The 25,958-nt window shown below is 45.3% G+C and overlaps 1 protein-coding gene across 1 annotated transcript in view; it reads right to left on the bottom strand.

The window, feature by feature from the left end:
• Positions 1–25,958, bottom strand: part of LOC126176630 (protein scarlet-like) — a 204,695-nt gene that overhangs the window by 49,334 nt on the left and 129,403 nt on the right. The window contains exon 11 of the mRNA XM_049923789.1: positions 9,178–9,283. Within this exon, the coding sequence (XP_049779746.1) occupies positions 9,178–9,283 (106 nt within the window). The remainder of the gene's footprint in view (positions 1–9,177; positions 9,284–25,958) is intronic.

Here is a 25,958-nt window from a genome sequence, read left to right as displayed (position 1 = left end):
CTACGCAGTGCCGTAGGGGACCGCACCGCCACTTCCCAGCAAATTAGGGACACTGTTGCTCCTGGGGTATCGGCGAGGACCATTCTCAACCGTCTCCATGAAGCTGGGCTACGGTCCCGCACACCGTTAGGCCGTCTTCCGCTCACGCCCCAACATCGTGCAGCCCGCCTCCAGTGGTGTCGCGACAGGCGTGAATGGAGGGACGAATGGAGACGTGTCGTCTTCAGCGATGAGAGTCGCTTCTGCCTTGGTGCCAATGATGGTCGTATGCGTGCTTGGCGCCGTGCAGGTGAGCGCCACAATCAGGACTGCATACGACCGAGGCACACAGGGCCAACACCCGGCATCATGGTGTGGGGAGCGATCTCCTACACTGGCCGTACACCACTGGTGATCGTCGAGGGGACACTGAATAGTGCACGGTACATCCAAACCGACATCGAACCCATCGTTCTACCATTCCTAGACCGGCAAGGGAACTTGCTGTTCCAACAGGACAATGCACGTCCGCATGTATCCCGTGCCACCCAACGTGCTCTAGAAGGTGTAAGTCAACTACCCTGGCCAGCAAGATCTCCGGATCTGTCCCCCATTGAGCATGTTTGGGACTGGATGAAGCGTCGTCTCACGCGGTCTGCACGTCCAGCACGAACGCTGGTCCAACTGAGGCGCCAGGTGGAAATGGCATGGCAAGCCGTTCCACAGGACTACATCCAGCATCTCTACGATCGTCTCCATGGGAGAATAGCAGCCTGCATTGCTGCGAAAGGTGGATATACACTGTACTAGTGCCGACATTGTGCATGCTCTGTTGCCTGTGTCTATGTGCCTGTGGTTCTGTCAGTGTGATCATGTGATGTATCTGACCCCAGGAATGTGTCAATAAAGTTTCCCCTTCCTGGGACGATGAATTCACGGTGTTCTTATTTCAATTTCCAGGAGTGTATAATAAGTACAAGAACCAAGAGCCAATAATAATGGAAGACCAAGAACGAAGTGTTCGACTTAAAAAGTTTGCGAGACAGGGATGTAGTCCCCCTACGGTTCAGTTTATACAGCGAAGAAGCAATGATGAAAAAGATTCGGGGTAAAACGATATCAACGTTAACATTCATATCCTCAGTGAAAGTCAAGAAGAATTACACAATCTGTTGATTGGAATCAACAGCCCATTGAGTACAAAATATGGACTGAGAGAAAACCGAAAAAAGACTAAGGTTATGATAAGTGGCAGAAATGAGAATAGCGAGAAAATTAATGTCAAAATTGGTGGTAACGGAGTAGACCAAATTCAGGGATTCTTTTCCTGGGAAGCAAAATTACCATAAAGGACGGAGCAAGGAGGACATGAAAAGCAGACTAGCACAGGTAAAGAGGGCATTTCCGCTCAAGAGAAGTCTACTGGTATCAAACATAGGCTTTAATTTGAGGAAGAAACTTCTGGTTATAAATGTTTGGAGGACAGCATTGTGATGCAGTGAATCATGTATGTGGGGAAACCGGGACAAAAGCGAATCGAAGCGTTTGAGATGTGGTGCTACAGAAGAATTTGGAAAATTAGGTGGACTCATAACGCCAGGAATGTGAAGGTTCCCCGCAGAATCGGCGAAGATAGGAATATATGGGAAAAACTGAGAAGAAGAGGGTACAGAATGATAGGATCATGGAATAACTTCCATGGTAGAGTTAAATTTGGAAGGAAAAAGCTGAAAAGGAAGATAGCGACTGTGATACATCCAACAAATAACTCAGTACGTAGGATGTAAGTGCCACTCTGGGATGAGGAGGTTGGCACAGGAGAGGAATTCATGGCGGGGCACATCCAACCAATCAGAGGACTGCTGACTCCAAAAAACGAAAATGGAAAGAAAAGTCTTCGAGCCTCCTATGAAAGCGACAGCATCTATGTAGGGCGAACAGTCCACATCGTTGCGCTGGGCACACGGCACACGTAACGTGAAACGTGCCGAATAAATCGACCGAGGTTGAACGCTGCCTCAAGCACGAGCTGGAAATACAATTGAAAAGACGAATTTTTCGTCCATGGAGCATGATATTGGGATTCTATTATAAAAAAAGAGAAGATTAGCTAAAATCTTAATAATTCTCATCGAGATCTGGGTACAGTCAGATGCTTGACGGTTATTTAGCATGTAAGTGGAACACTTCCTCGAGCCCGCAAGTCAGTAACTTTACTCCTGACGATGGCGGAATCAGCTGTAGAAAGATTGAGAATTGTATCCGAATTATGCAGATTGATTACCCAATTTTTTAATTAATATCCAGACAATTTCTTTGATTACGTTTACGCTGCAGCCTCGCTGCTGGCATATCGCATTTTGTTTCTCGCCAGGATCCATTGTCCTGCGGCTGTTGACGTAGCTAGTCGAGTGGATTAATTGCAAAGTGCGACGCGGAAACGTTAGTCTCTGCATCGTTTGATGACAGTTATAGTGCTTCATTCACGTCAAAAATGTTAGTATTGACAAGAGAACGAGAAACAACCATCGATGCATCCTTTGAATGAATGCTGACCACGATGCCTATACTTTTAGCAGTTCTAGCAACAGCTCAGAAATGATCCAGAGCACACTTTCAGACAGTTAAGAACGTTTCCAACAACTTTTTCAATTTATTTGAAATATTATTGAATCAGAATAGTTAAATACACAAAGATTTAACCCAACAATGTTAACCTAATCTCTGTGGGGAACAATTTGTTAGCCTACTCGCTCTGAAGTAGTGTTTTCTTAGCTTTTATCCACATTCACTTCATCTACTGCATTTGACATTTATAGATTTTTTCCCCTGAAATGTAAATGCTATGTCAGGTGAAACAGGAACTAATTTCCAAACGTTATTGTACCTAATATTGTCCATCACTAGATGGTTGCGATTATATATGTGTCTGATCCCAGATACCTTTACACTCAGAAACGGCAGAAATAACTGCACATTTAAATTCATCACTTCCATTTCTCATTCCTGAAATCATCTCGTAAGCGCGCAACTAACGTTGCTGTCTGGCTATGGTAGCTTCATAGGCAGGAAATGCATAAAAAAAACACTTGTGTGTCCCATTCTAGCATACTGTTCAAATATATGGGAACCATACCAAATATGACTACCAGGGGATATGGAACGCATACATGGATGGGCAACACCAATGGTCACAAGTTTCTTTGAGGACGACATAGCGTTATGAAAATATAGAAGAAACCAGAGCTGGCAGATACGTGAAGATAGTTGAAAATTATTCCGTGAAGAACTATTACAAAACTCTAAGTCCCAGTGGGGAATCAAACTCCCTTCGTGCCGTACTTGCACTTATTGCAATGCCAAGATCAAATTAATGTCTCCCGCGCGCCATACGCGAAAGGAATAAGAGAAACCTTAATATAGGTGCAATGGGAAGTACTCCTTTTCATACTCCTCACAGTGGTTTATAGAGTAGGATATAGATGTGTGGTTTACGAGAAACCGCATAAATGAGGAGCAATTCTATTAACAATGGCGGCACTAGAGTGATTTTGATGCAGCCAGTCACTTGTTAATGAAGGTGGCGTGTAACAAACGTCAAATCGACACGACGTGTACTACATACTTGGATACGTAAATCATATGCATTGCTGTATAGCCGCACGATGTAAGTAAGAGTAATGCCATCTACGTGGGGCGTTCAATATGTAATACAAAAAAAATTTCCCGACAAATTTCGGTTGAGAAAATGTGGAATTTGTTGTGTGACGTAGTCGAATATACCTGCCTGACATTGTACAAAAGCACGGTAAGCCGTTGGGCGATGCGTCTATCAACATCGCAACAAGGTCGTGCAAACCTCTACGATCTCCCTCGTCCTGCCGTCTGTGAGGCTGTGAAGAAACAACTTCAGTGCGTTCGCCGCCAGAAAAATTCAAACGGGTTTCGCCTTCTCCATGGCAAAGCAATGCCTCACACAACTATGCGCACGTGGGAGGAGCTCACAAAACTTGATTTGACTGTTCTTCCTCATCCACCCTATAGCCTGAATCTCGAGCCTTTAGATTTCCATCTGTCTGGCTCAACGGAGGGTGCACTCCGTGGGAAGCAGTGCGTGGGTGATGGGGAGGTTTTTGATGGAGCAAGACGTTGGCTCCGACGCCGACCAGTGCCGTGGTACGCTGCCAGTAAGGAGGCGTTAGGCCATCGCATTGAACGGAGATTATGTTGGGAAACAGGGTTTGATATCTAAAACAATGGTAATGATTTGGTGTTTTGGAATCGTGAAAAAATCAACCTGCTTTCATAAAAAAATGTGCTGCGTTAGTTATAGAACGCCACTCATACATCATTTAAAGAATAAAAACTTCCGAAGATAATTTCTCATTCAGATATTGCACTTCAGTTTCAGTTGTTCGTGAGAAAATTATTTTTATGCTTTGTGTAAACAGCACGAAAGCCTGCCAGCACTTGTCTGAATTCGACAGTGCTACGATTGTAAGATCGGGATTACATTTTATCACTCTGCGCTATTGTTGTTGCAATATTTTGGCATCCCACGATTTTGATTCAAATATGGAATCAATGGATGGGGGCAACACTGAACACCATGCAAGGAATCAATCAGCCCACACGTCGAGTGCTCGAGAGCACAGACATATTGTTCCCAAGGCTGTGTGTACAGTCATGTCAAGCTTCTTAAGCTAGTAAATGAGCTCGTTTGCTGCAAAACAAGTTCACATGGACAATAGGACGACGTCTAGAGAACGACAGACTATCTGCTAGGTGACCATTGCTGCTGCTCCTCTTGACGGGGCAGCTGAGAGATGCGCGTCACTGGCTACTGTGGACATAGAAATGACACCACGACGTCTTTTCAGAGGAGTTCTCGTTCTGCGTAGAGTATCCGTGCGTGAAGACTCCAAGGAAAGCGAACGTTGGTAGATTGCGTTAGTGTCATACGCGCCTAGCACATTGAGTGACTGTAAGAGGTGCCTATGAGTGCAAAACACGATCACCTCTGGTCGCATAGCAGATAATGTGGACAGCACGGTTTACATTTGTGAAATCTTAACACATTCAACACTGTTGTCACTCCTCTTCACTGCGTAGGTGAACTGGAGATTTTCTAATAAATTTACAGAATAATTCAAAAATGGTTCAAATGGCTCTGAGCACTACGGGACTCAACTGCTGAGGTCATTAGTCCCCTAGAACTTAGAACTAGTTAAACCTAACTAACCTAAGGACATCACAAACATCCATGCCCGAGGCAGGATTCGAACCTGCGACCGTAGTGGTCTTGCGGTTCCAGACTGCAGCGCCTTTAACCGCACGGCCACCTCGGCCGGCTACAGAATAACTGCACAATAGCCAAGCAACTTAGAGACACATATAATTTACACCCAATAGTTTAGGAAATTTACTTGCTGATATCTATGTCTGCATCAGTACTAGTGTGTTAGCTTTGCCAAAAAGAAGAGAAACCTTCCCCTCCGGAAAAAGCTACAAGGATTTCAAGTAGAAATAAAAACAAAAAATAGCCTCAAAAGTGCATATTTATGACAAAAATTGATTACATATAATTTATACATAATTTACTTCCAAATGGTAGTCTTGAAAACAATGTGATACACGAAGTCCAACACTGCAAACTTTGTACCACCATCTGTTTTCTTTCCTTACCAATTTTCCAGTGAGTGGAAATTTTACAGTAAGTGTGGCATTTACTTTGTTGACAGTGGGTGGTATCTTTTTGGGAAAAATACCGACCAAAATTTCTACCTTGGCTGGTTGTTGGTGTTGGTTGCAATGATCGAATATCTCCTTCTGCAGCTGCCAGATTCATGATAACTTGTTTTACAAATTCATCTAGAGACATCCTTGTACAAAATAAAACTATTTCCAGTAGACATAAGAAAATCGTGAAAGGGGTAGCAGCTGTAAGGCTGACTGACGCAGATTACAACAGTCTTGTTCATGTTAGGTTATGATAGTGTTTAGTTTCAATGTTCTTGTAAGACCTCCTTTTCAACGTACAGAAATCTCATTGGGGGTTGCCTGATGTTTCGTGTAGAGGTAATATACATGAAATTCATACTGCCATTCGAGCGCTAGAATGAGGCCCTTTCTGTTCTTCATCACAGTTGCGACAGCTGATGTCTGATGATCCTACGACTCCGCCTCTCGTAGGACACAAAATACGAGCAAGTACGACTAATTCTACAGCCGGCAGTCGTGCAGCGTGCAGGAAAACACGTTTCAGCGAACGGAAAAGCTGCGCCAGTACGGGATACGGGCATTGCCCACACGGCCGATCGATGTTCGCCTTTGCGGCGTGCGAACGTAGTATTGAAAGTGTTATGGCCGATAGTGCTGTCTCCCTGACGTCTCCCTGACGTTATCCTTCAACAAAGATATCAAGGCGGCAACGTGCCCATGCTGTCCTGACCTATCTAGATACAGAGAGCATTCGACTGTTACCTTGGACAGCAGGATCCGTAGATCTCTCACTCTACGAATACAGCTATTCACGTGGTATCGAGAGAGCGGCAAGCGCTCACACGACAGCGGCTACTGAACTTTGGCCCTGAGTTGATGCAGCATGGATTGAGATACCCGTACGTCCCACGCAACTTCAGTTCGACTCTGCGTCCAGCCAGATTAAAGCTGTTGTTGCAGTCAGAGGCGACAACTCTATTTATTAACTTTCGCATTCGGTATCCCTCAAAATCAGCTATACATTGCTGCAACCACGGGACACAGTGGCTCTACGAGGTACAGGAGGGTCAGTGGGGTTGCCTGCAGAGCAGGAGTTTGTGACAAGACCACACCCAGAGTTCTGGTCCGATGCACAGAGGGCTCCAACTCTGCCGCAGAGTTTTGCAGAGTCCGTTACCTGAATTTCTCGGAGCTGTTAGTTAACCTGATTTCGACTATCATAAAAAGTAATTACTAGTCGAACGTCTCTAAAGTGGTGCTTTTGGGAAGACAGTTAACTACTGTATATTCTTTATATGTATATACAAAATGCATGTTCCGACTGACTTACTCACTCGCAGACTTATCATCGCTCATCTCAAACCGCTAAGGATAGAAACTTCAAATTTGGAGAGGCTATTGATCTTATAACATAGGCGTCGATTGAGAAGGGATTTTCAGAACGTCCGTCCCTAAGTGGATGAAATAGGGGATGAGAGGTTTTAGAAAACATGTCACTACTACTGCAATATTGAAGCTAGACCTGTGAAAATTGATATTTGGTTTCTCAGTCAGAAATTAAGAAATACATTTTGGAGAATTTTTGGAAATTTAGCACCTATGGGGGTGACATAACAGGTGAAATTTTTTGACAATAAATTACTATTGAGGAACTAGTAAAGTATTTTCAAAGCTACATCCGGAAGAAATGCTATTTCACATCTCGGCTACAAATAAACAAATACATGTGTGAGTGGTTTTGGAAATTCAAACCCTAAGTGGGTGAAACAAGAGACGAAACGTTTTATGAAACGTTTCATTATGAATATGTTTTGAATCTTAAACCTATGAAAATTTGCATTTGTTTTCTCAGCTAGAAATAAATAATGCGAGTGCCACTGTTTTTCGAAATTCACCTTCTAAGGGGTATGAAATACGGCCACACTGATTCACTGATCCCTCATCGCCCAGACGAAACTGCTAAGGATACAAACTTGAAATTGGAGAGGGTGTGGATCTCATACTGCAGGTACCGTTTAAGAAATTATTGTTCGAAATTCCACTCCTAAATGAGTTAAAATAAGGGATGAAAGTCTTTTTGAAGAATATCGCTATTATGGGAGTTTTAATCAACTACAAAAATTGGTATTTGGTTTCTGAGTCAGAAATAAAAAATGGGTTTTTCAGCATTTTTGAAAATTGAAGCATTAAGGGTGCAAAATACTGGGTGAATTTTTTGGAAATAATTCATTACTGAAGAACTACTAAAGCATTTTTAAAGCTACATCTATGATAGTTGTCATTTCAATTCTCGGTTAGAAATAAAAAGAAACTTGCTCCAGTGTTTTTTAGAATTTCTGTCCGCTAAGAGAGTGAAATTGTGAATGAAGAGTCTTATGAAATTGTTTCATTACGAAATCATTTTCAAAGCTAAATCAAAGAAAATTTATATTTGGCTTCTCTGTTACAAATTTGAAAATACGCGTTCCACCGTTTTTGGAAATTCAGCCCCTTAGGGCGTGAAAAATGGGTGAAAATTATTAATGAAATATTTCATTATATTAAACAATTTTAAAAACTAAATCTGTCAAAATCTGTATTTCACTTCTCGGTTGGATGAAAAGGAATATGTGTTAGGTAATGAAAGTTCCTACGGAAATATCACCACAAGAACGCAGAAGGCATGATTAACAAAAATCTTGGATTCCATCAACCAGAATTGCTTTTTGGTCAAAAGTAGAGTCGGGAAAGACCGTGCTTCTATGGCCTCAATTAGCATGAAAAGTTTAGAAGGTGTTGCAATTTGCTAACAATATAAGAATTTGATTAAACAAAAACAAAACAAAATCAGTGCAGACAATACAGACTACACGAGCGAAGCAGCGTGCGCTAAGCTAGTTCAGTAATAAAACTTTTACTCAAAAATGATATATTTTATGCATCCTCAGTACAGCACAAACTGCTTCATGTATTCGTCCATTTATGCTATATACGCGAGTAGGTTAAATTTCATTATTTGCTGTCCTCCAAGTGTTGCAATTTTAATGGCCAGCAATAGATAACCATGTGCTTTGTGCAAGCTCACAGCGTTCTTCTGGTCATCTCGTTCTGTCACATTAGCAGAGTGTAAATGCATTGTTGCGTAGGCATGTATACTTTTAAATCTATAGCATTATGTCACACAGAACCCTTTCAATTGTATATATGGACACTTTTGAGGTGTCATGTAATTCCTCGTGTAGATTTTGCGTGACGCAGGATGTACTAACAACAAAAACAATACTTAATGCTGAATACTGGTCTACGTCGCTCACCGTTGATTTGTTGCAGACACAACCTGATGACCAAAGGTCATAGGTCATCAGAACTTCATCAACTGAATTCTGTGGAGAGTTAAGCTGTGTGCACTGCTGCATCGTATGACAAATTAAACCAAAATAAAAAAAGTTGCTGTCAAATAAAAACGTATAATAGTCATATCGAGATGTTTCTTCTTACCTGAGGTTTACGAAGAGCCCAGACATGATCATGAGCACGTAGTCGAAAGGCACCAGATACGCCATCGCTGTAGACACCGAGTCGAAAGCCGAACCGAAGAAGCAGCCTGCAGTAGCACAAAAACAATGCATTACTTTCTCTTCGCGTTAACAAAAAGCTTACAAGTAGATCCCCCCATGACATCCAGCAGATTTGATACGAGAGCACGTACAAGATAAGATGTCAGATCGTCGCATTGGTAGGAAACCATTAAAACAGGTGCATTTGAGCAACTGTTTATATGCTTTCAAGCAGCGATAAGAGCAATCAAAGATGCCAGAACTAATGGTAGTGGCCGAGGAGTGTATCACAGACACGATTTCGCACACTGCCATAAGGCAGAACTTAGCAATTGCACTGACGCCTCAAGAAACTACCTTGCAGAAATGTCTTAAGCAGCGAAAGGAATGAATGAAGGTGTGTGTGAACCCAGACGGAATCTACAAGGTGTCGGAGAAGGCTGTGTACCACTCCTCCCCCCCTCACCCCCAATACACACACACACACACACACAGACTTTCACACACACACACACACACACACACACGCACAAACACACATTCACACACACACACACACACACACACACACACACACACACACACACGCACAAACACTTTGTACATCTGGGGCAATAAGTAGTTGTTTTACTGTATCTGTGCTTTGAACATGAAGAAAAGTATTCCTGTCAGTACGGTATACTTTTGTTGCAGAGTTGCGTTTTAGTAGCGATTATGGCTGACGTGGATGGGCACAGTTACACCGTTCATGAGCGTTTAGTGGCGCGCGTCGTGTGTGTGTGTGTGTGTGTGTGTGTGTGTGTGTGTGTGTGTGTGTGTGTGTTTGTGTGGGCGCACGAATGTCCAGCGAAAGAGAGTCACGGTCACTCACTCGCATAAGCGGCCTCACATGAAATACATTCGCAAAGGGGCAGTTTCAGGTATCACGGTCAGTAATTCATGATCACATTGACAGATGTTTGAATATGGAAACATATTGGCTGACGTTTGCGAACGAATTATTTGGCAACAACATTGAACAGCAGATTACAGCCTGTTGAGCTTCGTTGGCAGAACATCCTCGTACAGTGTCTCGCTAAAGAGTGTCATATACTGATGAACGTGCGATACATCGTAGGTTACACAGAAACAGATTGGTTTTCGTCTGAGGAAAATCTCCACCATGTGTAGGAGATGAAAAGGAGCATACTTGCGTTATGATATGGGCCGAGAGGAATGTTTCTTTTTCGAAGACTGTGTGAATGGAATCTCTTACTTAAAGAAGTTTCAAACGTGGCTGATATTTCATCAAGAAGCGAGAGAATGACGAGTCACGTGTGGCTAGCTCTGGACGTAGCTCCAGCACTCTTTGGACGTCTCAGACTTTGAGTCACACAATTTCAACAAGGGAAGTAGATCAGTCATGAGTTTGGCCGGCAGCAAGTGGAGATGTCGTAGCCCCTCTTCGCCGTCAAGGGTAATCTGAGGGTACTAGAGTATCGGGACAGAACATTCGAAGGGGTTAGTTATCGAAGGCGATAATGCGCGTGCTTCCGGCTCGTACCTGCTAACATAAACCCAACTGGGCATCGTTTCTGCCTGTAGAAACTTGCAGCGTGTCGTCGCCGGAACACACATCACATACTGGACGATCTCAGTACGGTTTTTGTGTATGAGTGGGACACGACTGAGTAGTACGCTGTGAACAGCGCTCATAGAAGCATTCGACTATGTTACTATGCATGAGATCGAGAAACTAAGTAGTGAATGTTACCGAGTAGCAGGTTTTCATCTTCCAGATATTGAAATACGTGCCCTTTCGAACAGACTATCTTTTCTTTGTTGTAAGATCTGGCATTGGCATGGAAGGGAGACACAGACGTGTGTGTTATTTATTATAAACTGGAATAGTCTTGATCTCATTATAAGCACTCCATCTTCAGGCCACGAGTGGCCTACCGGGACCATCTGACCGCCGTGTCATCTTCGGTGGAGGATGCGGGTAGGAGGGGCGTGGGGTCAGCACACCGCACTCCCGGTCGTTATGGTGGTATTCTTGACCGAAGCCGCTACTATTCGGTCGAGTAGCTCCTCAATTGGCATCACGAGGCTGAGTGCACCTCGAAAAATGGCAACAGCGCATGGCGGCCTGGATCGTCACCCATCCAAGTGCCGACCACGCCCGACAGCGCTTAACTTCGGTGATCTCACCAGTGTGCACTGCGGCAAGGCCGTTCTTGATCCCATTATAACGCAATTAAAACCATAGTTCTGGCGGTATTTGTTTCTGTCTCAAATTTCAAAATAAAGTTATTAATATACTATTTCGTAAACATTATTCCCTCACTTTCTTCACTCTTTTGGTCTACGACCGCAAACATTCGATAATGTTCAGGCGGTGCAGAAATTTTTTAAGCATTCGCTTTATAACGTCGCAACGTCATTTTCTTGGTGTAACACAATATTTTATTTAAGTTCCAGGCGCTTTTCGGCTTTTATCCTAAAGGCGTCTTCAGTGGATTGATTCTGGAAAATATAGTTTTGTATTTTTTTATGAAGTCGAAAAGCTGACACTGGAATTCTCACCACTTCAGCAATGAAATGTTTCACATCAGTTAGTTTGCGAATACCTTAGTGTGCGCACTACAAGCCAAATGATCTCGGAGTGAATAAGTGCCGATTTTTCGTAAGTGTAGTGGAAGTGCGCTCTCTTGACAAATGGACAGATAGGAAGAAACACAGGTTTTGCGAGACAGACAAGTAAACTGTAACACGTTATTCGTGCAACAGTTTTGGTATGAAATGTATCGAGTCTAAATCCAGTACTTAGGCAGCTCTCTCTTGCGTACCTCAGAAGGAGATGGGTAAAGAAAAGGAAATCCGACCGCATGGCCACAACTCCACTGCACGCTAGCCTTCCCTCCAGCAGCGCAGGTTGCACGGGGCAGCCTAAACGCCAAGCGGAGCGAGACGGCTAGCAGTACGAGCGGCGGACGACAGAGGTCGCCAGCACAACGGGAACTGCTGTACATCATCAGTCACGTGGAACAAATAGTGTGCACTTTGATATTACTGCGCAGACCACGATATAAGCAACTATCCATGCCTTAACAGGTAGTTCAAGCTGAATAGAGCTCGTACATCGCAGCTGACCTATCAGGAAGCAGCGACCAGTCTGCTGAACGAACCGTCACGCACTCCGACGGCGAGACCGACAGCAAATCAGCAACTCAGCGGTAGCGTAAGACATCACCACAGAACAGTGTCTATGCCACGAAGGACATGTTCACATTCACAGATATACACAACTGGCCATGAAAATTGCTAGACCAAGAAAAAATGCAGATGATAAATGGGTATTCATTGGACAAATATATTATACTTAAGGGTAGTTGGGAGCTCCAACGTCAGGCGCGTAATGGGGCCCCTTAGGGATATGGCAGCAAGGGAGGGGAAGAAAACCAAAGTGCACTCCGTGTGCATACCGGGGGGAGTCATTCCAGATGTGGAAAGGGTCCTTCCGGATGCCATGAATGGTACAGGGTGCACCCATCTGCAGGTGGTCGCTCATGTCGGCACCAATGATGTGTGTCGCTATGGATCGGAGGAAATCCTCTCTGGCTTCCGGCGGCTATCTGATTTGGTGAAGACTGCCAGTATTGCTAGCGGGATGAAAGCAGAGCTCACCATCTGCAGCATCGTCGACAGGACTGACTGCGGACCTATGGTACAGAGCCGAGTGGAGGGTCTGAATCAGAGGCTGAGACGGTTCTGCGACCGTGTGGGCTGCAGATTCCTCGACTTGCAACATAGGGTGGTGGGGTTTCGGGTTCCGCTGGATAGGTCAGGAGTCCACTACACGCAGCAAGCGGCTACACGGGTAGCAGGGGTTGTGTGGCATGGGCTGGGCGGTTATTTAGGTTAGATGGCAACAGCCTCAACCTAAATAAAGTACAGAAATGGCAACAGCCTCAACGGGTGCGGGGCAAAGTCAGGACATGCGGGGACCAAGCAGCAATCGGTATTGTAATTGTAAACTGTCGAAGCTGCGTTGGTAAAGTACCGGAACTTCAAGCGCTGATAGAAAGCACCGAAGCTGAAATCGTTATAGGTACAGAAAGCTGGCTGAAGCCAGAGATAAATTCTGCCGAAATTTTTACAAAGGTACAGACGGTGTTCATAAAGGATAGATTGCATGCAACCGGTGGTGGAGTGTTCGTCGCTGTTAGTAGTAGTTTATCCTGTAGTGAAGTAGAAGTGGATAGTTCCTGTGAATTATTTTGGGTGGAGGTTACACTCAACAACCGAGCTAGGTTAATAATTGGCTCCTTTTACCGACCCCCCGACTCAGCAGCATTAGTGGCAGAACAACTGAGAGAAAATTTGGAATACATTTCACATAAATTTTCTCAGCATGTTATAGTCTTAGGTGGAGATTTCAATTTACCAGATATAGACTGGGACACTCAGATGCTTAGGACGGGTGGTAGGGACAGAGCATCGAGTGACATTATACTGAGTGCGCTATCCGAAAATTACCTCGAGCAATTAAACAGAGAGCCGACTCGTGGAGATAACATCTTGGACCTACTGATAACAAACAGATCCGAACTTTTCGACTCTGTAAGCGCAGAACAGAGAATCAGTAATCATAAGGCCGTTGCAGCATCCCTGAATATGGAAGTTAATAGGAATATAAAAAAAGGGAGGAAGGTTTAGCTGTTTAGCAAGAGTAATAGAAGGCAGATTTCAGACTACCTAACAGGTCAGAACGAAAATTTCTGTTCCGACACTGACAATGTTGAGTGTTTATGGAAAACGTTCAAGGCAATCGTAAAATGCATTTTAGACAGGTACGTGCCGAGTAAAACTGTGAGGGACGGGAAAAACCCACCGTGGTACAACAACAAAGTTAGGAAACTACTGCAAAAGCAAAGAGAGCTTCACTCCAAGTTTAAACGCAGCCAAAACCTCTCAGACAAACAGAAGCTAAACGATGTCAAAGTTAGCGTAAGGAGGGCTATGCGTGAAGCGTTCAGTGAATTCGAAAGTGAAATACTAGGTACCGACTTGACAGAAAATACTAGGAAGTTCTGGTCTTACGTTAAATCAGTAAGTGGCTCGAAACAGCATGTCCAGACACTCCGGGATGATGATGGCATTGAAACAGAGGATGACAAGCGTAAAGCTGAAATACTAAACACCTTTTTCCAAAGCTGTTTCACAGAGGAAGACCGCACTGCAATTCCTTCTTTAAATCCTCGCACAAACGAAAAAATGGCTGACATCGAAATAAGTGTCCAAGGAATAGAAAAGCAACTGGAATCACTCAACAGAGGAAAGTCCACTGGACCTGACGGGATATCAATTCGATTCTACACAGAGTACGCGAAAGAACTTGCCCCCCTTCTAACAGCCGTGTACCGCAAGTCTCTAGAGGGCGGAAGGTTCCAAATGATTGGAAAAGAGCACAGGTAGTCCCAGTCTTCAAGAAGAGTCGTCGAGCAGATGCGCAAAACTATAGACCTATATCTCTGACGTCGATCTGTTGTAGAATTTTACAACATGTTTTTTGCTCGAGTATCATGTCGTTTTTGGAAACTCAGAATCTACTATGTAGGAATCAACATGGATTCCGGAAACAGCGATCGTGTGAGACCTAACTCGCTTTATTTGTTCATGAGACCCAGAAAATATTAGATACAGGTAGATGCTATTTTTCTTGACTTCCGGAAGGCGTTCGATACAGTTCCGCACTGTCGCCTGATAAACAAAGTAAGAGCCTACGGAATATCAGACCAGCTGTGTGGCTGGATTGAAGAGTTTTTAGCAAACAGAACACAGCATGTTGTTATCAATGGAGAGACGTCTACAGACTTTAAAGTAACCTCTGGCGTGCCACAGGGGAGTGTTATGGGACCATTGCTTTTCACAATATATATAAATGACCTAGTAGATAGTGTCGTAAGTTCCATGCGGCTTTTCGCGGATGATGCTGTAGTATACAGAGAAGTTGCAGCATTAGAAAATTGTAGCGAAATGCAGGAAGATCTGCAGCGGATAGGCACTTGGTGCAGGGAGTGGCAACTGACCCTTAACATAGACAAATATAATGTATTGCGAATACATAGAAGGAAGGATCCTTTATTGTATGATTATGTGATAGCGGAACAAACACTGGTAGCAGTTATATCTGTAATATATCTGGGAGTATGCGTGCGGAACGATTTGAAGTGGAATGATCATATAAACTTAATTGTTGGTAAGGCGGGTACCAGGTTGAGATTCATTGGGAGAGTCCTTAGAAAATGTAGTCCATCAACAAAGGAGGCGGCTTACAAAACACTCGTTCGACCTATACTTGAGTATTGCTCATCAGTGTGGGATCCGTACCAGATCGGGTTGACGGAGGAGATAGAGAAGATCCCAAGAAGAGCGGTGTGTTTCGTCACAGGGTTATTTGGCAACCGTGATAGCGTTACGGAGATATTTAACAAACTGAAATGGCAGACTCTGCAAGAGAGGCGCGCTGCATCGCGGTGTAGCTTGCTCGCCAGGTTTCGAGAGGGTGCGTTTCTGGATGAGGTATCGAATATATTGCTTCCCCCTAAATATATCTCCCGAGGAGATCACGAATGTAAAATTAGAGAGATTAGAGCGCGCACGGAGGCTTTCAGACAGTCGTTCTTCCCGCGAACCATACACGACTGGAACAGGAAAGGGAGGTAATGACAGTGGCACGTAAAGTGCCCTCCGCCACACACCGTTGGGTGGCTTGCGGACTATAAATGTAGATGTAGATGTAGATGTATACTAGAACTGACATGTGATTACTTTTTCACGCAATTTGGGTGCATAGATCCTGAAACATCGGTACCCAGAACTACCACCTCTGGCCGTAATAACGGCCTTGAAACGCCTGGGCATTGAGTCAAACAGAGCTTGGATGGCGTGTACAGGTACAGCTGTCCATGCAGCTTCAACACGATACCACAGTTCATCAAGAGTAGTGACTTGCGTATTGTGACGAGCCAGTTGCTCGGCCACCATTGACCAGACGTTTTCAGTTGGTGAGAGATCTGGAGAATGTGCTGGCTAAGACAGCAGTCGAACATTTTCTGTATCCAGAAAGACCCGTGCAGAGCCTGCAACATGCGGTCGCGTATTATCCTGCTGAAATGTAGGGTTTCGCAGAGATGGAATGAAGGGTAAAGCCACGGGTCGTAACGCATCTGAAATGTAACGTTCACTGTTCGACGAGGCGTCAATGCGAACGAGGGGTGACCGAAACGTGTAACCAATGGCACCCCATACCATTACGCCGGGTGATATGCAAGTATGGCGATGACGAATACACGCTTCCAATGTGCGTTCACCGCGATGTCGGCAAATGCGGATTCTGGTTTCATCAGAAAAAATGACAATTTGCCATTCGTGCACCCAGGTTCGTCGTTGAGTACACCATCGCATGCACTCCTGTCTGTGATACAGCGTCAGGGGTAACCGCAGCGATGGTCTCCGAGGTGATAGTCCATGCTGCTGCAAACGTCGTTTAACGGTTCGTGCAGATGGTTGTTGTCTTGCAAACGTCCCCATCTGTGACTCAGGGATCGAGACGTGGCTACACGATCCGTTACAGCCATGCGGGTAACTTGCCTGTCATCTCGACTGGTGGTGATAGGAGGCCGTTGGGATCTAGCAAGGCGTTCAGTATTACCCTCCTTAACCCACCGATTCCATATTCTGCTAACAGTCATTGGATCTCGACCAAACGCGAACAGCAATGTCCCGATAAGCGATAGGCTACAATCCGACCTTCATCGGAAACGTGATGGTACGCATTTATCCTCCTTACACGATGCATCACAACAACGTTTCACCAGGCAACGAGGGTCAACTGCTGTTTGTGTATGAGAAATCGGTTGGAAACTTTCCTCGTGTCAGCACGTTGTAGGTGTCGCCACCGGCACCAACCTTGCGTGATTGCTCTGAAAAGCTAATCATTTGCATATCACAGCATCTTCTTCCTGTTGGTTAAATTTCGCGTTTGTAGCATGTCATCTTTGTGGTGTAGCAATTTTAATGGCCAGTCGAGTATTAGGTTAGTGCACAAGTTCGTAGCGTTTTATGTTTTACATGTTAGTATACCGGTTGCTGTGGGTTTATTTATCGATTTACATTTTTTTGTAGTTCATTGTTGCTATTTAAGTACGCATGTTGTCATTTTGTCATCTGGAGCTAGTGAGTGGAACTGCGGACGCTAGAAAATGGAGCGCCAATTCGAGAAACCGGACCATTTCCGACATATTCTTCCGCTCGTGTGGAATAGAGGGTTGACAGTAGCAGAGACACGCAGACACATTTACGTCGTGTATGGGATTAATGCCTATGGATGGGGCACGGAAAGAAAATGGTTTCTCGTTTTAAATAGGGTAGTGTTGACATTAGTGGTTCTTCAAGAATAGAAAAACTTTCGAGGTTCGCTGAAGTTCGTTTAAGCGCAGTAATCCACAGTGATCCACGGCGCTGTACTCTAGAACTGGCAAATGTAATGAACTGTGATCCTCCCACCATTGTGCGACATTTGCATGCAGTGGGGAAGGGTGAAATACCGGGTGTACAGATACCGCACGCTCTAAACCAAAATCACAAAAATCAGCATGTTCCCACATGTGCATCTCTGCTTACTTGTCATCAATTGGCTCACGAACAACACTGACCATTCCTGTCCTATACCGTTACTGGTGACGAGAAATGGTATCTGTATTCTAACATAAAGAAAATAAAGGGAAAGCTGAGCCTAGATATAGCGAAAATCCCCTTATGAAGATCTGCACCCATCCACAAAAGATAATGTTACGCATATGGCGGAATAACGACGGTGTGGTGTACTTCGAATTGCTTCCCCGAGGTGTAACCATCACTGCTGACATTTACTGTCAACAACTGAGAGGTCATGCAAACGCAGTCCAAGAACAACGACCACGAAGACTTCTTGAAGTGATGCTACTCCGTGAGAACGCCCGCCCGCATTCTGCTATACTGACAAAAAACACTATACAAGAGTTGGGCTGGGAAGTCCCACCTTATTCACTCAGATTTCAATATTTACCGCTCTCTATCGAACAACCTTCAACAAAGTTCCATCCCGAACAAAAACGCGCTTCGAACATGGTTCGACGAATGAGATTTTCACTCTGCAGCGGAATGTGCGCTGATATAAAACTTCCTGGCAGATTAAAACTGTGTGCCGGACCGGTACTCGAACTCGCGACGTTTGCCTTTCGCGGGCAAGTGCTCTACCAAATAAGCTACCCAAGCACGACTCACGCTCCGTCCTCACAGCTTTATTTCTGCCAGTACCTCATCTCCTACCTTCCAAACTTTACAGAGGCTCTCCTGCGAACCTGCAGAACTAGCACTCCTGAAAGAAAGGATATTGCGGAGACATGGCTTAGCCACAGCCTGGGGGTGCTTCCAGAATGACATTTTCACTGTGCAGTGCAGTGTGAGCTGATATGAGAACTTGCCCGCGAAAGGCAAAGGTCCCGAGTTCGAGTCTCGGTCCGGCACACAGTTTTAATCTGCCAGGACGTTTCATGGTTCGGCGAGTTCTTCGCCTCAGAGGCATCTGACTTCTACAGTCGCGGAATGGAAAAATTACCCCAGCGCTGGCAGACTGCTGTAAATAGTGAAGGACATTGTGTTATGTGTATGTGTGTATTTATTAAACTTATGGAAAAACGTTACGAACTTATGCGCTGACCTAATACTTAGAGTGTGAAAGGGACACTGACATAGGCTATGTCTATTTGCCGAGCGAGTACTTGTGTTGCTGAGTAAATCAGAGATTTGGTCACAGACACTTGGTGTTATTTCAGTAGTCTTATTATTCATGTGTGTCCGTGCCCGGTATTGTTTCTTTGGACTAGCGCCCCTGCTCACGCAGACATATCAGCGGCAACTGTCGTCAATGTACAAAAATTACAGCAGCTGCTTACAGTGAGATAACTGATGTGTCAGCACATGATGGAATTCAACCTTTTACACGACACAAGCTGAGCACAATAGGCTATGAGGTCGTAGGACTGGACTGAGCGATACATCAGGCAATCACCATCGACAGTTGCAATGAATGTTTATTTGGCGCATTTAAACAAGACAAGTAACAAATAAAACCTGTAAGTAGGCTGTTTAGATTTTCTTATTGGCAACGTTACGTAGCGCTCTGTACGAAAATCACTGGCTGTGGTGTGTGCAGTCTGTGGCTAGTTTGCATTGTTGTCTGCCATTGTAGTGTTGGGCAGCGGCAGCTGGATGTGAACAGCGCGTAGCGTTGCGCAGTTGGAGGTGAGCCGCCAGCAGTGGTGGATGTGAGGAGAGAGATGAAGGAGTTATAAAATTTGTAAGACTGGATGTCATGAACTGCTATGTACATTATGACTTTTGAACAATATTAAGGTAAATACATTGTTTTTTCTTTATCAAAACCTTTCATTTGCTAACTATGCCTATCAGTAGTTAGTGCCTTCAGTAGTTTAAATCTTTTATCTAGCTGGCAGTAGTGGCGCTCGCTGTATTGCAGTAGTTTGAGTAACCAAGATTTTTGTGAGGTAAGTGATTTGTGAAACGTATAGGTTAATGTTAGTCAGGGCCATTCTTTTGTAGGGATTTTTTAATCTCAGATTGCGTTGCGCTAAAAATATTGTGTGTCAGTTTAAGCAGAGTCTTGAATAATTTTTCTAAAGGGTCGCCATATGAAACGCCCCCTTTGAACGATTATACATGACTGTGCTTAAACTGACACACAATATTTTTTTTAGCGCAACGCAATCTGAGTTTCAAAAATCCCTACAAAAGAATGGCCCTGACTAACATTAACCTATACGTTTCACAAATCATTTACCTCACAAAAATCTTGGTTAATCAAACTACTGCAATGCAGCGAGCGCCACTACTGCCAGTTAAATAAAAGGTTCAAACTACTGAAGGCACTAACTACTGATAGGCATAGTTAGCAAATGAAAGGTTTTGATAAAGAAAAAACAATGTATTTACCTTAATATTGTTCAAAAGTCATAATGTACATAGCAGTTCATGACATCCAGTCTTACAAATTTCATAACTCCTCCATCTCTCTCCCCACATGCACCACTGCTGGCGGCTCACCTCCAACTGCGCAACGCTACGCGCTGTTCACATCCAGCTGCCCAACACTACAATGGCAGACAACAATGCAAACTAGCCACAGACTGCAAACAGCACAGCCAGTGATTTTCATACAGAGCGCTACGTAACGTTGCCAATAAGAAAACCTAAGCAGCCTACTTACAAACTATCAACACATTTTTTAAAATTACCCCACGTCTTTAAATTTACCATTTAGATGAGAGAAAGTTACTTCAGAATTTAAACATTCATAAACCACGGCACTTATGGCGTATTACATATTTAGTGAAATGAGTTAAAATTATTTACTCAAAACTGTGATCAACCTGAAGAACAATTTACTAAAATTTAACGAGAAAACGCAGTCTTTCGTTACTGCAGTGATTGGTATTACCAAAGTAATTCAGAGAACAGGCAACATCAAATCAGATACCATGGCACACAACCAAGTTACTTAAATGTAGGATGTAAAACATAAAATTTCGTGCGGCAAGGCAACCTCGTGGGATTCAACAAACCACGCCCAGAAGCGGACGCCCGCTCACTCAGCTGTTTCCAACACAGGCTCGGCATGGGCCCACAAACGGGAGCAGCAACAGTCACGAATAGGCACGAAAAATCCCAGAGCTAGTGGGTATCTACAACAGACCTCTTGCGTGTTCGACATAGCCAGCCGCCGCAGACGCCGGTGCCAGCACACAAATAGTAAGGGAGATACACCAACAGCTTCCCAGTAACGTTCAAATGGTTCAAATGGCTCTGAGCACTATGCGACTTAACTTCTGAGGTCATCAGTCGCCTAGAACTTAGAACTAATTAAACCTAACTAACCTGAGGACATCACACACATCCATGCCCGAGGAAGGATTCGAACCTGCGACCGTAGCGGTCGCTCGGTTCCAGACTGCAGCGCCCAGAACCGCACGGCCACTTCGGCCGGCCCCAGTAACGTGACTGCTTCCATGCCGGCGATACTTCCTACGGCGCCGTCAACCGTGTAAACAGCCCCTTTTAGATTTGCTGTTCCTGCTGCCTCGCACGGCACCTGAACTGTCCACCAGACTTGGCAAACGACGTTACTGCTAACCGTCCCAAAGCAAAAATCCTCGCTACTTGCCAGAGCTTACCGCTCGCTCCCCGATCGGCCCGGTTGGTGGCGCCACCGCGCGCTCTGCGCACACCACCGGAAAGATGACCCATACCGGTGGCGTAAATATCCCTGATCGAGCCACGCGGCTCAATAGCAAAAGTCATAGACTAGCGATATGCACATACACTCCTGGAAATGGAAAAAAGAACACATTGACACCGGTGTGTCAGACCCACCATACTTGCTCCGGACACTGCGAGAGGGCTGTACAAGCAATGATCACACGCACGGCACAGCGGACACACCAGGAACCGCGGTGTTGGCCGTCGAATGGCGCTAGCTGCGCAGCATTTGTGCACCACCGCCGTCAGTGTCAGCCAGTTTGCCGTGGCATACGGAGCTCCATCGCAGTCTTTAACACTGGTAGCATGCCGCGACAGCGTGGACGTGAACCGTATGTGCAGTTGACGGACTTTGAGCGAGGGCGTATAGCGGGCATGCGGGAGGCCGGGTGGACGTACCGCCGAATTGCTCAACACGTGGGACGTGAGGTCTCCACAGTACATCGATGTTGTCGCCAGTGGTCGGCGGAAGGTGCACGTGCCCGTCGACCTGGGACCGGACCGCAGCGACGCACGGATGCACGCCAAGACCGTAGGATCCTACGCAGTGCCGTAGGGGACCGCACCGCCACTTCCCAGCAAATTAGGGACACTGTTGCTCCTGGGGTATCGGCGAGGACCATTCGCAACCGTTTCCATGAAGCTGGGCTACGGTCCCGCACACCGTTAGGCCGTCTTCCGCTCACGCCCCAACATCGTGCAGCCCGCCTCCAGCGGTGTCGCGACAGGCGTGAATGGAGGGACGAATGGAGACGTGTCGTCTTCAGCGATGAGAGTCCCTTCTGCCTTGGTGCCAATGATGGTCGTATGCGTGTTTGGCGCCGTGCAGGTGAGCGCCACAATCAGGACTGCATACGACCGAGGCACACAGGGCCAACACCCGGCATCATGGTGTGGGGAGCGATCTCCTACACTGGCCGTACACCACTGGTGATCGTCGAGGGGACACTGAATAGTGCACGGTACATCCAAACCGTCATCGAACCCATCGTTCTACCATTCCTAGACCGGCAAGGGAACTTGCTGTTCCAACAGGACAATGCACGTCCGCATGTATCCCGTGCCACCCAACGTGCTCTAGAAGGTGTAAGTCAACTACCCTGGCCAGCAAGATCTCCGGATCTGTCCCCCATTGAGCATGTTTGGGACTGGATGAAGCGTCGTCTCACGCGGTCTGCACGTCCAGCACGAACGCTGGTCCAACTGAGGCGCCAGGTGGAAATGGCATGGCAAGCCGTTCCACAGGACTACATCCAGCATCTCTACGATCGTCTCCATGGGAGAATAGCAGCCTGCATTGCTGCGAAAGGTGGATATACACTGTACTAGTGCCGACATTGTGCATGCTCTGTTGCCTGTGTCTATGTGCCTGTGGTTCTGTCAGTGTGATCATGTGATGTATCTGACCCCAGGAATGTGTCAATAAAGTTTCCCCTTCCTGGGACAATGAATTCACGGTGTTCTTATTTCAGTTTCCAGGAGTGTATACAGATGGCCGCAGTATCGGTTACGCTACGTATAAAAGGGCAGTGGACTCAGGTGATTCATGTCAAAACATTTTCGACGTGATTATGGCCGCACCACGGGATTAACAGACTTTTAAGGCGGAATGGTGGTTGGAGCAAGACGCATGGTACATTTAGTTTCGGAAATGGTTAGAGAATTCAGTATTCCGAGCTCTACAGTGTCAAGAGGGTGCGCAGAACACCAGAATAGTGGCATTTGTGTAGAGTTGTTAGAGCTAGCAGACAAGCCACACTGCTTAAAATAACCGCAGAAATCAATGTGGGATGTGAGCCGTAGTTGTGTCCGGCTCTTCGAAAAGCGCGCCAGGCGGAGTGCTTTCGCTTCGCGTCTAGTGTTTGCGGTGGCGCTTTCGGTTTGGCGCGCTGTTTGGACCGCTACCGCCCTCTGGCGGGAGGTGGGGCAAGTGATCGGTCGCGTGACGATCGGGGAGTACGTGCTGGGCGGAGCTGAGAGAGGTGGCGGCGCGAGTGGGGCCCCGTTGTTGGGGGTCGTCAACTGCTCGCCACGTGCTTTGGCCGACCTCTCGGCTGTCAAGGGCCAAGTTTGCCTCACCCGCATGTGCGTGGCTTATGGAGCATAGAAGCCGTGGTGCAGGAGATCAGCGCGTGGGACCGTATGTCTTCTTATCAGCCGTTAAAACCACTGGCAGCGGTTGGCTCTGACCAGCATTTGGAAGTGCGACTTGTTCCCGGCGCTGGGGTGGAGTGTGAGAAGTTGAGTACTGTTTTTATGTAACAGAGTTATATATATATATATATATATATATATATATATATATATGTGTGTGTGTGTGTGTGTGTGTGTGTGTGTGTGTGTGTGTGTGTGTGTGTGTTTGTGTAAGAGAAGGTATTCAAATTCTAGTGAAGTGTATGAGTTCCTTCACCAGTGGTTTTGTTGGGGTCTTCCCACCACAGTTTTCGTTTGCCTGTCCGCGGGAATGTGGTAATTGCTCCTTGGTCGGGCCGTTTTCATCCACACCTCGATTGGGTGATTTAGGGTCGGCGTCGCGGGTCTCTGTCGTTCGGAGTCTGTGCAGGCACCGCCCTTGCTGCATCTTCTGGTTTTGGGTAACTCGAGGAGGTGGCGGCTTGTAATGGAAGTTTTGAGGCTGATCTGCTATGGCTCTGTAGGCCACCAGTAACTATTCCGCCTATTGTGATTTGGGCCCCTGTACACATGTCGCTCCCTCACTGACTAAGGATTTTTTTTTGGGGTGGGGGTGGGGGGGAGCTGTCTTTAATGTGAAGGTTTGGGTGCTGGCTTATTCACATTTACCTTGTAACAATTATAAGTTATGTATCTGGCGAGAGAGGTTGTAACAATGGAAAATTGTACTGAAATGCAGGAGGATCTGCAGCGAATTGACGCATGGTGCAGGGAATGGCAATTGAATCTCAATGTAGACAAGTGTAATGTGCTGCGAATACATAGAAAGATAGATCCCTTATCATTTAGCTACAAAATAGCAGGTCAGCAACCGGAAGCAGTTAATTCCATAAATTATCTGGGAGTACGCATTAGGAGTGATTTAAAATGGAATGATCATATAAAGTAGATGCCAGACTGAGATTCATTGGAAGAATCCTAAGGAAATGCAATCCGAAAACAAAGGAAGTAGGTTACAGTACGCTTGTTCGCGCACTGCTTGAATACTGCTCAGCGGTGTGGGATCCGTACCAGATAGGGTTGATAGAAGATATAGAGAAGATCCAACTGAGAGCAGCGCGCTTCGTTACCGGATCATTTAGTAATCGCGAAAGCATTACGGAGATGATAGATAAACTCCAGTGGAAGACTATGCAGGAGAGACGCTCAGTAGCTCGGTACGGGCTTTTGTTAAAGTTTCGAGAACATACCTTCACCGAAGAGTCAAGCAGTATATTCCTCCCTCCTACGTATATCTCGCGAAGAGACCATGAGGATAAAATCAGAGAGATTAAAGCCCACACAGAGGCATACCGGCAATCTTTCTTTCCACAAACAATACGAGACTGGAATAGTAGAGAGAACCAATAGAGGTACTCAAGGTACACTCCTCCACACACCGTCAGGTGGCTTGCGGAGTATGGATGTAGATGTAGATGTAGATGTAGATTTTTGCTTAGTACAAGCTAGCTACTTAAAGTTTTTTGGAATTGTTCCCTTATTGATATAACAAGTTTAAAATCTTCTTATTGTTAACGTCAAACCTTGCACTATCCTTTACAAAGAGCTATTTGTAAAAGAGTTTTTTTTACTGTTGTCTTTTATATATATATATATATATATATATATATATATATATATATATATATATATATATAAAGTTTAAAATCTGATTATTGGGAAGTTGTTAACGTCATACCTTGCAATCTCCTTGTCATAAAGAAAATTTGTCAGCTATTGGAACTGTTTTTGAAATTATTTTTTTTAAAGGAATGCCAGACTTAAAAATTCATTGTTGAGGTAGTTAAAATAAAAGGGTATCTTTAGCAGTGTGTGTTATTTCACCAGCACCTCCTGGCCCCTACTTTCACAATAATGTTTTGGAATAACATGTGTACCTGAGTTGTTGTTTGTGAACCGCCCTAATTGACGGTTCAGTATGTACGACGAATGTGTCCCTTAGCACAGTGCAGCGAAATTTGACGTTAACGGGCTATGGCAGCAGACGACTGACGCGTGTGCCTTCTGATAACAGCACGGCATAGTCTGCTGCCCCTTTCGTGGGCTCCCGACCATATCGGCTGGACCCCAGACGACTGGAAAATCGTGGCCTGTTCAGACGTGTCCCGATTTCTGTTGGTAAGTGTTGCGCAAACCCCACGAAGCCAAGGAACCAAGTTGTCAAGGAGG

The sequence above is a fragment of the Schistocerca cancellata genome, chromosome 3, assembly GCF_023864275.1.
Source record: "Schistocerca cancellata isolate TAMUIC-IGC-003103 chromosome 3, iqSchCanc2.1, whole genome shotgun sequence".
NCBI classification, from domain to species: domain Eukaryota; kingdom Metazoa; phylum Arthropoda; class Insecta; order Orthoptera; family Acrididae; genus Schistocerca; species Schistocerca cancellata.
The sequence above is the reverse complement of the archived record's forward strand: the minus strand, read 5'-3'. Positions and strand labels throughout refer to the sequence as shown.